Source organism: Colias philodice, chromosome 15, assembly GCF_061535455.1.
Source record: "Colias philodice isolate Cphi_HAF_F1 chromosome 15, ilColPhil1 Martin Lab GWU primary, whole genome shotgun sequence".
NCBI lineage: Eukaryota > Metazoa > Arthropoda > Insecta > Lepidoptera > Pieridae > Colias > Colias philodice.
In genome coordinates, this window is record NC_143100.1 from 8,027,286 (window position 1) to 8,040,561 (window position 13,276).

The 13,276-nt window shown below is 33.1% G+C and overlaps 1 protein-coding gene across 1 annotated transcript; it reads left to right on the forward strand.

Moving 5' to 3' along the window:
* Nucleotides 1–2,683: 2,683 nt before the first annotated feature.
* On the forward strand, nt 2,684–12,757 carry LOC149482381 (spondin-1-like). Its single transcript, XM_089704005.1, has 16 exons — nt 2,684–2,836; nt 3,538–3,721; nt 4,873–5,099; nt 5,303–5,494; nt 5,831–6,037; nt 6,150–6,416; nt 6,623–6,788; nt 7,087–7,312; nt 7,478–7,690; nt 7,895–7,943; nt 8,086–8,271; nt 8,539–8,686; nt 10,511–10,693; nt 10,961–11,056; nt 11,362–11,456; nt 12,514–12,757. The coding sequence occupies exons 2-16, from the start codon at nt 3,565–3,567 to the stop codon at nt 12,640–12,642; spliced, it is 2,541 nt and encodes an 846-aa protein (XP_089560131.1). The 5' UTR covers nt 2,684–2,836; nt 3,538–3,564; the 3' UTR covers nt 12,643–12,757.
* The last annotated feature ends 519 nt before the right edge of the window (nt 12,758–13,276 follow it).

The window sequence follows — 13,276 nt, forward strand, 5'->3', positions numbered from 1 at the left end:
TGTTGTAATCATATGATAGCTGCCCACTATTGAATATTTTACCGCTATTCGCTTTTGTGAATATCGAGCAAAAACTTACAAAAAATTAATTAGATGTTTGTTATAATTTCATTTAATTAATTATTTTTAAAGTTAATATATGTATTTCTAAAGATACTATGAATATTTAAAGCATCCACGAAAAAAAAATTATTTGTTTGTTTTTTAGTATTTGTAAATATATCACCTCTAAAATTTTATCACGGTTCATGAGATTCAGCCTGGTGACAGATTGTACCGTTTTACCCTTTCGCTACGGAACCCTAAAATTACGCAGTATATCCACGTACATTTACTTACGTAAGTAGTTAGTTATAGGAGTAGGTACTAAGGTAAAAATGTAATTTTTAAAATCAATTTTTTCAGTAAAATCCAATTCCTAACAATGTCTGTGTTTATACTTTATATGTATACACTATAATTTTTAATTAATGGACAAAAAATAGCGTACTTTATTACGAAAGAAAAATGTTCAGTAACTGAACACATTTTCGTAAACATGAGTTAAATATATAGGTATAAGTACATATAATAATAGGTCTTTTTATCTTAAAATTTTTATTTATCTTAAAAAAACTATAATTCTGCCGGACAGCCGGACATACATATTCTGTTTATATTCATTCATTGTGAGCGGTATTAAGCCAATGACCGCTACGTAGTTGTAGTATGCCCGTAATAATTAAGGATTTACCTCAAACTTTAACTTGAAATAACTTTTGCATTTTGCACTTAAAAAGCAGCATCTTTCAGATTTACAATCGAAAAATATGCCGGTATTTAGCCTTTTTTGTCCAGTGATTTAAAACTGTGTATATTAATTTTGTTGCGTTGAATATTTTGAAACACACGCACATTATAGTCCTACGAATATTATTAGTATTTTTATTTTATTATGTATTAATATATTAATAAATTATGATCTATCTAAATTCTTATATATATAAATGATCCAATTAATCGCAATTTAGTATAAGACACTTAAGTAAGAGAAAAAATAGTTACTAAGGTTTATCTTTAATCTGTAATCTTTCGTAACAGTAAGTTACATCAAAATGTATGAGCATTATTACGGTCTATTTATTTAATCAATAAATATAATTAAAAAAACGATCGTGTATCATTTTATATCCCACCCTTATATCATCTATCCCACATACGAACATTACATTTTAGGTTAGTTGTTTTATTTATTTTAAACTAGCTGTTCGTCCCCGCTCTGCTCGGGCTGATCCAGGATAAAAGAGATTTTTCAGAAATCCTGACTCAAAAAAGCAACGTAGTTAGACTCTAGATTATTTTCTATTCTGAATATAAATATGCTTCCTACATTGAAGTCCTATATATTTTTAAGTGTTGATTTGGATTGCTGATTTAATTGCTTTCAATACTCCGAAGGGATTTAGGCAAGGGAAATGTTATAAATATATTTGTACCTCGTAATTGATATTTCCAGTACTTAGTTTCTAAGAAAAAAAGTGCCTCTTGACATGGTTTCTTGAAGGCGGTTAATGTGGGTAGTAATTAATAAGTATATAACGCTTTACGTAGGTAGGTCATCTTACCTCAAGGTTTGTGAGCTTTCGTAGCGCCTCTATTTCTAAAACGAGTGTCAAGATACCTACGTACATTTCTTTCATAATTGCTTGTATGTTATCTAAACAGTACCTACACGTTTTTAAAACCTCGAAATCGTGAAAAATATAAGTACATACATCATTATACATATTGTCACAGTTGCATTTATAATTAACAAAAGTTCAAGTTCAATATCTAAGTGTCATTGATGCTACCAGCCTACGGTAGAGCCTATTATTAACTAGACTATTCCATTTTAAATTAAAGCTTCTCGATTGCTAAGAATAGCATGATATCATGAATTACATATTACGTACTTATCACGTGATAGCTTAATCCATGTAAAATATTTTAATTTTCTAATAAAAAAAAACCAAATTCGCGCGTTTAAGCGTTCTATGTCCGTACTAAAATTTTCCGAAATCGGCTAAGACTAGGTAGAATACAGACTTTCGCATATATAAACACATAAGAATGTGTGGATGTACCCAACCTCTCTTTCACGCGAAAACTACTAAACAAATTATAATGATACATACTTGGCAATGATATATCTTACCAAAATAACACATATTATGCTACAGAAATACTTGCTTTTGCTCGCGAATAAAAGAGCTTTAATAATAAATTGGAAAGCTTTCTTATGTTTATTTGTAGATACTAAATAAGCTCGGAATACTCGAATTGTTAAAATTAATTCAGCATCAAATGGTCCCTCTTGAATATAGAGCTATTGAATGTAGAGCTTTTACGATCAATATAAGTAATTAGGTATAATAAATTTATTTTTCAACATTTATACTGAGCACATACTAGTGCATGTTTTACCTGAATTCAGAAAACATTAGAAAAACCTACAGCAAATTGTGTACTTTTTCAATTTACATAATTGATTAAAAAAATAATTTTGATGCACGCGGAATATTTAAGAGAAAACATTAATTAATAAAGATGAAGTAGATGTCGCAATTTAATTCAATATATTAAAATAATGCGCATTTCGAATCGTTCATGCGTATCAAATTAAGGTAAATAAATCCAGGCTCACCCCGCTTCAAGGGATGAAACCGCAGTACTGTGGCGAGAGCCTCGTAGCGCGGGTGGATGACCGAACGCGCTTTTCGTAACATAATAACAAAGAAATATATTGCTAATATCCAATTAGTTTGTCATTTGATTGAGTACTTGTATATGATAAAAGTACTGAGTAATGATAAAGGTGATACTCCTTTGTGTCGTCAAGTATGGTTGGATTATTAGATTATAGTGCTCTTTGTGTAGGTACCTGGATACCTGCGGGTGCATGATATACTAAGGGCTTTAATATAGGCTCATAAATATTAATAAGAATCGATTCGTGAATTTTAAATGATTTTTCTATTTTTATTACAAGCATTTATAGCTATTGGTATTAATATTTTATTGCAAGGAGTGATTGATTAAATACAAAATAATAAATGAATGCATAAAGCGCGGATATACAGTTTCTGAATTTATATTTTAATATATAATATAATTATATATATATACATTAATTAATGATAGAAATTTATATATTTGACCAAGTAAAACTTGTACAGAATGTAATTGAGTGTTTTAAAAATTTGAGTTTAAGTACATACATATATATGTATAAGTCTAATACAATTTAAGTTATAAAATTAAAGATAAACAAATATTAAAAAAAATATATATTGAACAAATTGGAGTGTTGGTAATCCTATACTTTAAAATTACATATGTACAATTTGAATATGCACAAATATGTAGGTATCATTAAAGTATGCCTCAAGTAATCATTGCCATGTTTTAATGTGAAAATATTTTTTTTTTTTTATAAAAACCCGCTATAGGCTGTAGTTACTTAAGAACCAGTGCGTAATTTTCTCGATTTTATAAGAAATATGTGAAAATTTTTAGACTAGATAAGGAAGATTTAAATCCACTATGTTGTTGCTGATGATCATATCGTTTATCCCCCTTGTATGGGGTGCGCCGGGACCCTGCGAGCGCGCCCCGCCGCACGCTCAGCCCGCGGACGCACATTATAAACTGGGGGTAGCTGGAGACCCCGATTTATATCTACCGGGTGAACTTTACTCAGGTAATACTTTGTTTTCAGTATTGTTTATATTTCAACTAGCCGCTCCTGCCTCCTACTACTAATAATTGTACATCACTTAGGATAAATATTTAAACCGTGATTTACAAAATCTGTTAAAGTTTAAATGAAAATAAAGTTAAACAGATTTATAAATTTATTGAAAGTCAGATAAAACATTTTAAAACACGCACAAATCCACAAAAAATGAGTGAGGTAAATAAAAAAGCTGTTTGCGACGCTACGGTAGCGCAAATTGGATGACCACTCGATATTAGGGTCAAGATTTCTACACCGTTTTTTAGCCTCGGAAAAAAGGTACCACGATGACTGCGCGACTTTTAAATCCCGTTCATTTAACTAACGCATTCTGGTTTTTATGCATAATATAATCAATGAATGTTAATTCTCAGACGTTGTAGTAGGTATACGAAAAACTGGATTAATTTTCTTCATTGCGAGACATGTATAGTCCCGTGCTAATGAGGTTTGGGTTTCACACCATTTTTCACTAGCCGATTCGAATCGAACATAGGACATTTAGATTGTAGCGAGCTTACCACTTTACCTGCGGTCATTCGTATGTTTGAAACCTAATTCAAGCTAAAAGTGCGGTTTAGTGAATTTCAACAATTTGTATTCTGTTAACTTTGTACAGGGATAGTTTCAATATATGGAAATTAATTTCCTAGTATGCCTCAACTATATTGAATACGTAATGCAATTTGAATAGAGTGTTCTGTATAACCTAGTATGTCCTATATCTGGGAGAGCTCTGAGTGCGGTTACGGATAACGCAATTATCGGCAGACATCTCGACACAAATCATATAATACGTTAGTATAGTATTATAATATTATCTGTTGATATAGGCACCTATGACGTACAATAGCTATCCTCGCACCCCTTTGAACTTTATGCTCATCCATTTGAAGTACTGAATTGAGAATTCATAATTCTATCACTGGAACCAGCTTTTTAACTGAGCTTAAAATCAATTAGTTTATCAAAATTGTAGTTTTCTAGAAGTAAAAGAATATTTAAAATTGATCTGATATTTTTAAAACTGAAACAACGAAACAACTACACGTGAAATTCTTTGAAATGGACAAAATAGTATACAAAGTAATAACAATGGTAGTTTTTTTTTTCAGTATCATTACAAGGTGTTGATGGTGGCCAAGGGCCCACACCGTTTATAGGCTTTATCATTTGGGCGGAATTGGATCATGGTTTTAATTCAAGTGCCAACACTACTAATATTACCATAAGCAATGAGTCTCCAGGTATATTTCAGGCTTATGATGCCCAAACAAAACCACATGAATCCTGCATGCCCGCGGTGGATAATGCAACTGCACACCCTAAAACTGAAATACAGGTTGGTAAGGATGAGCTATCAGTTAAAAATTGTCAGAAGTATGGTTGACGATATATTTTTTCCACTAAGTAAATCTAGTAATTATTGCTCCGCGTTTCTATCAGTACCTACATTTTCCACCGAATTTTTTTTGGAAAAAATCTTTCGTTCTGAAATATTTAAGCATTTTTAATGGTAGAGTTTATAATAAACTTTTCTTTCAGGTGATATGGAATGCGCCGTCCGGTTCAATTCAAACATGCGTGCGTCTATGCGCACGTGCGTTCCACCCCGATACGGGCGCGGTTTCGTCCCTTGTGCGTAAGTTATGCCCGGCTCCTGTTTTACCCACAACACCTGATAGGCAGCCTCCTATAGTGGAGCCCTGCTGCGCTTGTGATGAAGCTAAGTATGAGGTGAGTTGAACATGTATTTGGATTTTATTTATTTTACATTTAATTAACTAGATATAGAGATTATACTCGTGTTCAATCAATCACAAGAATGGACTATGAAGATGGTATCTATTGTGTTTGAATTGTATCTACTTTTTAATTCCATGTTAGTCGTATAGAAAATATAGACTTCGATGTGCCCAAAAGATTGAGAATGCTGATTGAGAATATACAAAATAATCGGAATATACTTACATATATTATTTTTTCTTATGATACAAATTAAATAACAAGAATTTGCAAGTCCTCGTAATTTTATTTCAAGTGCAGTCTGCAATTATTAACAATTTTCTTTAGGTAACCTTCGAAGGTCTATGGTCTCGTAACACGCATCCAAAGGAATTTCCACCGGAATCAGCTAGAGCTCATTTCGGAGATGTGATTGGTGCATCTCATACCGCGCAGTTCAGGGTGTGGCAGGAGGGTCGGGTGGCCACCGCTGGGTTGAGGAGATTGGCTGATGATGGGACCACCACGACATTGGAAAAAGAGCTGAAATCGGAGGTATGTTTCGTGTGTCATTCGTAAGTACGAAAAGAAAATAAAATAGCATAATAACTCATATGGAATTTCGTGACATTATATAATAGTTTGCCTTTTAATTCTGTTTGTACAGAGCGATCACATACGCACTATAATCAAAGCTCGCGGCATATCCTGGCAGCAAGTGGCCGGCACTGGTATACCCAGTACTTTTGCAGTGTTCCGAGTGGACGCTAAACACCATCTGGTGTCATTAGCGTCTAAACTAGCTCCATCACCTGACTGGATTGTTGGCGTGTCTGCGCTGGAGCTATGTAACTTGAACTGCACTTGGAGACGATCTGCAGTTCTGCCGCTATACCCTTATGATGCGGGGACGGATAGTGGAATAAGTTATACAGTACGTGATTATGACACATTTTAGTTTATTTACCGTATCTATCATGTGGGAGAAAAAATAGTATTCATTATTTATTAAAATTGTAGAGCCTAAACATTGCAAATACAAATCATAGGTATCTACTAAATAACTCCTTTATACATTACATATACTTTATACATATATTACAATCAACAAACATAATATATTTTCTCAATCGTAATCAGTCCAGACGTAGTCCAACCTTACCACCGGCGCCGGTTCGCGCTCTACGCCCGGAGTGGCCGCGCGATGTTCGGTCGCCTTTCTACAGCTCTACGGGCGAGATGCGGCCATTTGCACGGCTTCGCCTTAATAGACTGCGATTGTATGAAAAGTCTTGTGATGTTACAGGTGTGTGTAGGATTTGGTGGAAAATAAAAGTTACGTGGAATTTGATTATGATTTTTAATGATTTATGTGTAAATGAGCGCGTAACGAATGTTTATAGAGTGCTTTTAAATTCATTTAAGAATATTTCTAATGAAAATAGAGCAAAAATAACAGAACAAGTCATCACGTACCCATCTTAGCATTATTAGGAAATATAAGGTTGTTAGGTTAACAGCTATAGTTAACCTAACAACTTAAGCTGTTAATTAGCTAATAACATTTTGAAAATCACTTTAGATTATATCTTTTCTATAAAAAGGCTCAGAACCAGGTAGTGAGAAAACTCCCGAAGGAGTGATTCGTACTGGTGGGGGCTCTTGCGCCACTCATGCGTGGGGCCCCTGGGGCCCGTGCAGCGTCACGTGCGGGGAGGGACATGCGGCCCGCCAGCGGCATTATCTGTGGCCCGCGAGGGCGAAGGCTGACGCTTGTAGGACTCCGCTCACGGACTATAGACGCTGCCAAGGACCGAGGTTGCATTGCAGGTGATTTTCGCCTAATTGAATATTATAAAGGTAATTAAAAAAAAAATTAAATGCTATGGAAATCAAAATTGCATTTTAAATGTGATTTGAAGGAAGCTCCTAGCCTTTTACAAGAAAGCACCACATGCCTGTTTTAAATAAAATTTAAATTAAAAACAAACACAGAGTACAATCGGAATACGAGCCGGATCCCGCGGAGTCCACCGGTCCTTGCGCAGTGTCCCCCTGGTCGGAGTGGTCGCCGTGCGCGGGGTGCGGCGTGCGCGCCCGTACGCGCCACTACATCGCCCCACGCGCGCTCAAGCGCTGCAACGTGGGCTTTCGAGCGAGGATCGTGCTGAGCCAAGCCATGCCGTGCGAGGCGGGACCGTGCTTCAAGTGCGTGTCATTATGTGTAGATGTAGAAATAATAAATAAACACCTTTTCAGCGCGATTTCCACTTATAGGTACCTACTATAATTTTTTTTAAATCGCACTCATTAGATATCATTAGATATTTTTGTAAGGAAAAAATGATTTGTATTCCAATGTTTCTTTTCATATATTTGATTATTTTTAAACATTCATATTTTTTTATACAGGCCTCCAGGACAATTTGCAAATGCATCTAACTACGATTGGTTCTTTGTGGTAAGTTAAGACCTTTAAGTTAAGACCTTTAAGTTGCTTTATTTATTTTCCAATTTACAAATTTTCGTAATTATTATTATACTTAATCAATTTTGAATATTATTATTTATTAAGTATAGACGTTTATTTTATCGTTACTTAGGATAACCCACGCGGAGAGTGCGCGGTAACACCATGGGGGGCGTGGTCACCGTGTTCTGCGAAGTGCGGGCGAGGTCGTAGGATCCGGACAAGGATGTACATTTCGAAGGATCCAAGGGTTCAGAAACTGTTGACAAGGCGGTTGCTTAGCGACTGGAACCAGCGGTTCGCGGAGTTCCAAAACTTGGTAAAGTTGGTTATTTTGGTGCTATTCTCGAAATGTCTTTAAATTTCATACAATTTCAATTTAAAAATAAATATTGGCTTTGACTAATGGGTGTCCCGGAGACTTTCTCAATATAAATTGCATTCTTATTTTTTCCTATAATATATTTTAAAACATAATTGATCAATGATCATACATGAATATAAAACATAGAAACAACTTCCAATTGAAAGCAAATCAAGGAAATATATTATGTAATATTGAATGAATTATTGATCTATTCTATAGACATTCCCTGCTGAGAACATAACGAGTGACAACCCAAACGTAGACCTTCTAGTCCAGGAGCATCTAGACAGATGTCAGTTCACGTTGACTCAGCAAGAGGCTCTATGCGATGGGGACGACAGCTCTTGTGATGGTGGAATACCATTTGGTAAGTGTCGAAGCTGTTAACTTAGTTAATGACGGATTTTTTCTGAATTTTCCGTATGTTTTTTGGTTTTTTTTTTCGGGTTCATTATAGCACAGTGATTAAATGTCGTAATTGGTACTAACTATTAAGTTCGAACGAAGTTTTTAAACTTTTTTTATTTCGTGTAACAGCTGAAGTATATTTTTTTACGGTCATTATGAAGACTTAAATTAATTTTGCGTTTTACTTGATAAGGATTCCGAGACTTAAACGTTAAATAATATATATGTATACTATGCCGCTTGCTGGTTTGATATGATTTTTTATGAATTCAATTTATAATTCGATTTTCGGTATCTATAGGCAATGATATTATATATAGAAACAAGAGGTAGATACGTCATCAACGCACCAAAACTGATTCCGTGAATTGGTCCTATTTGGGACCAATGCAATCAGTCAGATTGTCACCGGTCCCAGTGAGCGCGTGTGCCGATAGGTACATTAAAGTTGTCGAAAATGCCTTCCTGTGTGTTCAGAAAGTCCACGTATTCGTGCAAAAAAATAAAGAAAGATAAAGGAATATCATATCACAGCAAAATATATTAAATTATTACAGTTTAAGAGTAAAAATAACAATTTACAATTCTTTATTAATCCATCAGTCCTCGGAATCACAGACACAATAGAAAATCTATTGTGTCGCGCCCCGATCGGGCCTTACGGTGGTCAATGGGTTAATGACACTTGCTTGACACGTGTATTGAAATAATGAAAGGGATAAAACATTGCTACAATCACTAGTGTGACAAAGCTAGCGCACACTGTGTTCAAAGATTATCATGTAGATACGATTATTGAAAATAGAACGGTTATTTTATTAATTTCGATTTGGGTAAATACTTGATTAATTTTATATTTAAATCCACACAGTGCATATAATTAACAAATATATCTATTTATTATATACAATGAAATCGTGATGGCAAAAATGTTTGTTTGCAAAAATGATGTTGAATATACGTATACATTGAAGAAAAGATTATCGCTACTGACGAAAAAGGCTATTTGCTTTTTTGTAAATAGCTATTGAACATAAATTTTATTTGTGTTTTAGATAAAAAGGCTTATACTTCATCCTTTCTTTTATTTCATCCTTTTTTTTTTCATTTAGGCACCACTATTATTATAATTATCCTACAAGTTGGAGTGATGACCTTGTACGGGTTTCGGGAACTGCCTTGAAACGAATAGCGTAAGATCGGTCCTTATGGAGTTCTATAAGGAGGACTATATGCAGTATGCTCAGCAGTGGGTGATTATCGGGTGAAATGATGATGACTTAAACGAACACCACAGCTAGTAATAAATACTTTTTAATACAGTTATATCTCCAAAAAAGTTTTTTATTTTTGTTTTCATTTTAATACGACATCATAATAATTAATAATCATAAAATAGTAAATGAAATTGTCACATTTATTTACTTGTGCAGGAAACCTAACATCTATAACATTGAACCTTCTGTGTCGTTTATCTATGCCAATTACCATGGCAACTATTTGTTTATTTATATTTAATTGGTGAATTCTTATGACTTTTGCTTACACCTGCGCGGAAGTGACAAACTATCTTTGTCTTTTTTATTTATATCATTTTATTAGAGCCGTCTCTCTTATACAGTCTGTCAATGTAATAAATTAAGTAAAATGAAAATTGTATTTGTGTGTGCCTGACACTGCATATGAAGCATTTTTTTTGGTTAAATTGTGAGTATATAACGTATCTATACATAAAATATCATTGTCTATAGGTAGAAAATTCTTACCATATTTTTATCACCAGAAATATGCAAATTACCCATATCAGTGGGTCCATGCCGAAGCTACGAGGAGCGTTGGTTCTTCGACTCCAAGCGCGGGATTTGTGAGCCCTTCGGGTATACAGGGTGTGGGGGCAACTCCAATAACTTCCGCGATAGACAGACTTGTGAAAAAGCATGTGTTGGACGGAATGATGCGGGCACTGGTAATTATTTTATATGTGTTTTGATGTTTTTAGGTTAGGTCAGCTTATGTTCTAAATCAATAAGGTAGAATTTAACAAGTTTTTTGCTGTGTTTATAGAAAAACATTTCAGTATTAAGACGATGAAGTGTAAGGTCTGGACTTCATATTTTTCCCTTATTTTTTGGTTATTTTATAGTAAAGTGACTGTTTTCGGGAAAATAGATACTGAATGCATAGATTGATAATTATCTTTTTTATATTCGTAATAGAGCTTGTTATTTTGTAGTAATCCCACCCGTAGTAGAGGCGAGCACTAAAAAACTCAAAGCGACACCACCTGCGGTCGATAATGAAGTACTACAAAACGACGCTCCACCGGTTGGTGAGTTAAATACAAACATACATAAAATCATGATTTTATAGGTTAGAATGTAGAAATCAAATAATTAATAATAAAGTCGTTTGATAGAATTACTTTGAAACAACAGGGACATAGAGATTTAGATTGAATTTGCAAGTTCAAATAACTTAGAATGTTGTCAGCATCAGTAAATTGCAAATGAAACTCTGCTTAACAAATTAAATATGAAAAAACAGACTTCAGGTTTTTTCATATTTGATTTGTTAATGAATACAAAGAATGCAAGGTTTAATAGTTAAATGTTTGTGTATATTGATGGTGGCCAGAAGACGTGAACTGCGAGATGGGTCCGTGGCTCGGCTGGTCCGAGTGTTTCGGAGAATGCGATGTTGCAGTTAAACTTAACTTCAGGCTCGTTCAGGTTTGTTGTGTTTTATTATTAATTGTTAATGGATTCATGGTTTTTATTTAATTTTATAGATTCTAATGTAATTTATAAATAATTAATATTTTTTAATTCGCAAATCGTCGCACAACCAAATCACAACGGTGCCAAACCATGCGGGTTCAAATATTTCAAATACATACAAACTTTTTCATATTTTAATTATTTACTCTTGTTTTCCATTTGCGAATTTTGTTGGCTATTGAAATCGAATTTATATTCTACTTGTAGTTTACAAGTTTTCACGTAACGTCGGTCGTCAATGACCTTCACAGACTTAAAATTAGCACTAGCTTTCCGCCCGCAGTTTTGCTTGCGTGTTATTGTAAGAAAACCGTTCTACACATTCATAAATTTACTGCTTCAAGTTTTGTATAGATACGTGCTAAAAATAAATCGAAGAAGCTTAATAAATAATTTTTAAAATAAAATTATATCAATAATTATGTTATTAGTTATTACTGTAATTTAAACGTACCTATATCACTCGTGCACTATTTCGTGCATTTAATGATTATAAACAAATGGTTTTGTTTATTCTGCAGAACAATAAAAATATGTAACGGCCTTTCAGTAATAAAGGAAACGATAAGGTTAGAAAGAAATAGATTTTATATTTAACACAAGGTTTTGGAACAGACGCAATTGTTAAATATAAAACATTTCGTTCAATAACACAGTTTGATACAGATGACAGTTAAAATAAAAATATACCTATAGCTCAGTTAATAATTTGCAATATCTATAACATTTTTATCAGACGCTGAAATTCATTTAAATTAATAATATGAAAAATTATTTAACTATATTTAACTAGTAAATTACTAGTTAAATATAGTTAATTAAATATTAATTATTAAAAAATTTAATAATTAATTTAAGTAGTTTCTATCTTCGTAGAAGTTTGGTAGAAGTAAACTTTTTTCGTAGAAATAACCTGAAATAAGTTTTAAATAGTTTACTATTTCAGCCAGTAACAAGTTTTAAACAATTTGTCGTATTATCTGTATCTATTATTATTCTTTTTTTACAGCGTCCCGCCTCCGGCTTAGGAAACCCTTGTCAGAAAGTAGTGAAAAGCCGTATTTGTAAACCGAGACACTGTAAACATAGTAACGTCTCAGATACCTTAAACGTTGAAGATAATAATAATTTTGAATAGTATGTAATTCATTCAATGTACTTGCAAATGTACGTTTTGTTTAGGAATCCAGTAATAGTGTGTTGTATCATTTTTAAGATACTTCTTTGTTTACACAAAGCAAAGTAATAAATGTTTTACGGAATCGTTGTTTTATTATTTTGTTCTTCTTCTGTTTTTAATGTAAAATAAAACAATGGTCTTATTATTTAACATTTTATTTGTTATAATTTATTAATAATCAACAAAAGTTTGTACGTAACTTATTCTTATTCTACATAGTTGTCAACTTAGCTTTTAATTCGGCACTCGGTCAACTTATTAATTCTAGCGTTTCCTATAATACTGTCTAGGAACATCACAGTCACTTCAAATCAAACTATTTCTATTATGGTATAGGTTACTTTTTAACAAAAACAAACTTATAAAATATTTATTAATTTATAGTAACATTACAATAACTTTATACACATTATTTTTATAATAATCGTATTACATTATAGAGGTTTTTCTATTTTTGTAAAATTTCCCTGGTCTGGTGATAAAAGGAAATCGCAAGAACTTACCCTAAACAAACACTACAGATAAACTTGTGCACATTCTTAGTATTTATGAATTTTAACATTTGTAACCAATTTTTTACAAAAAAGCGCCA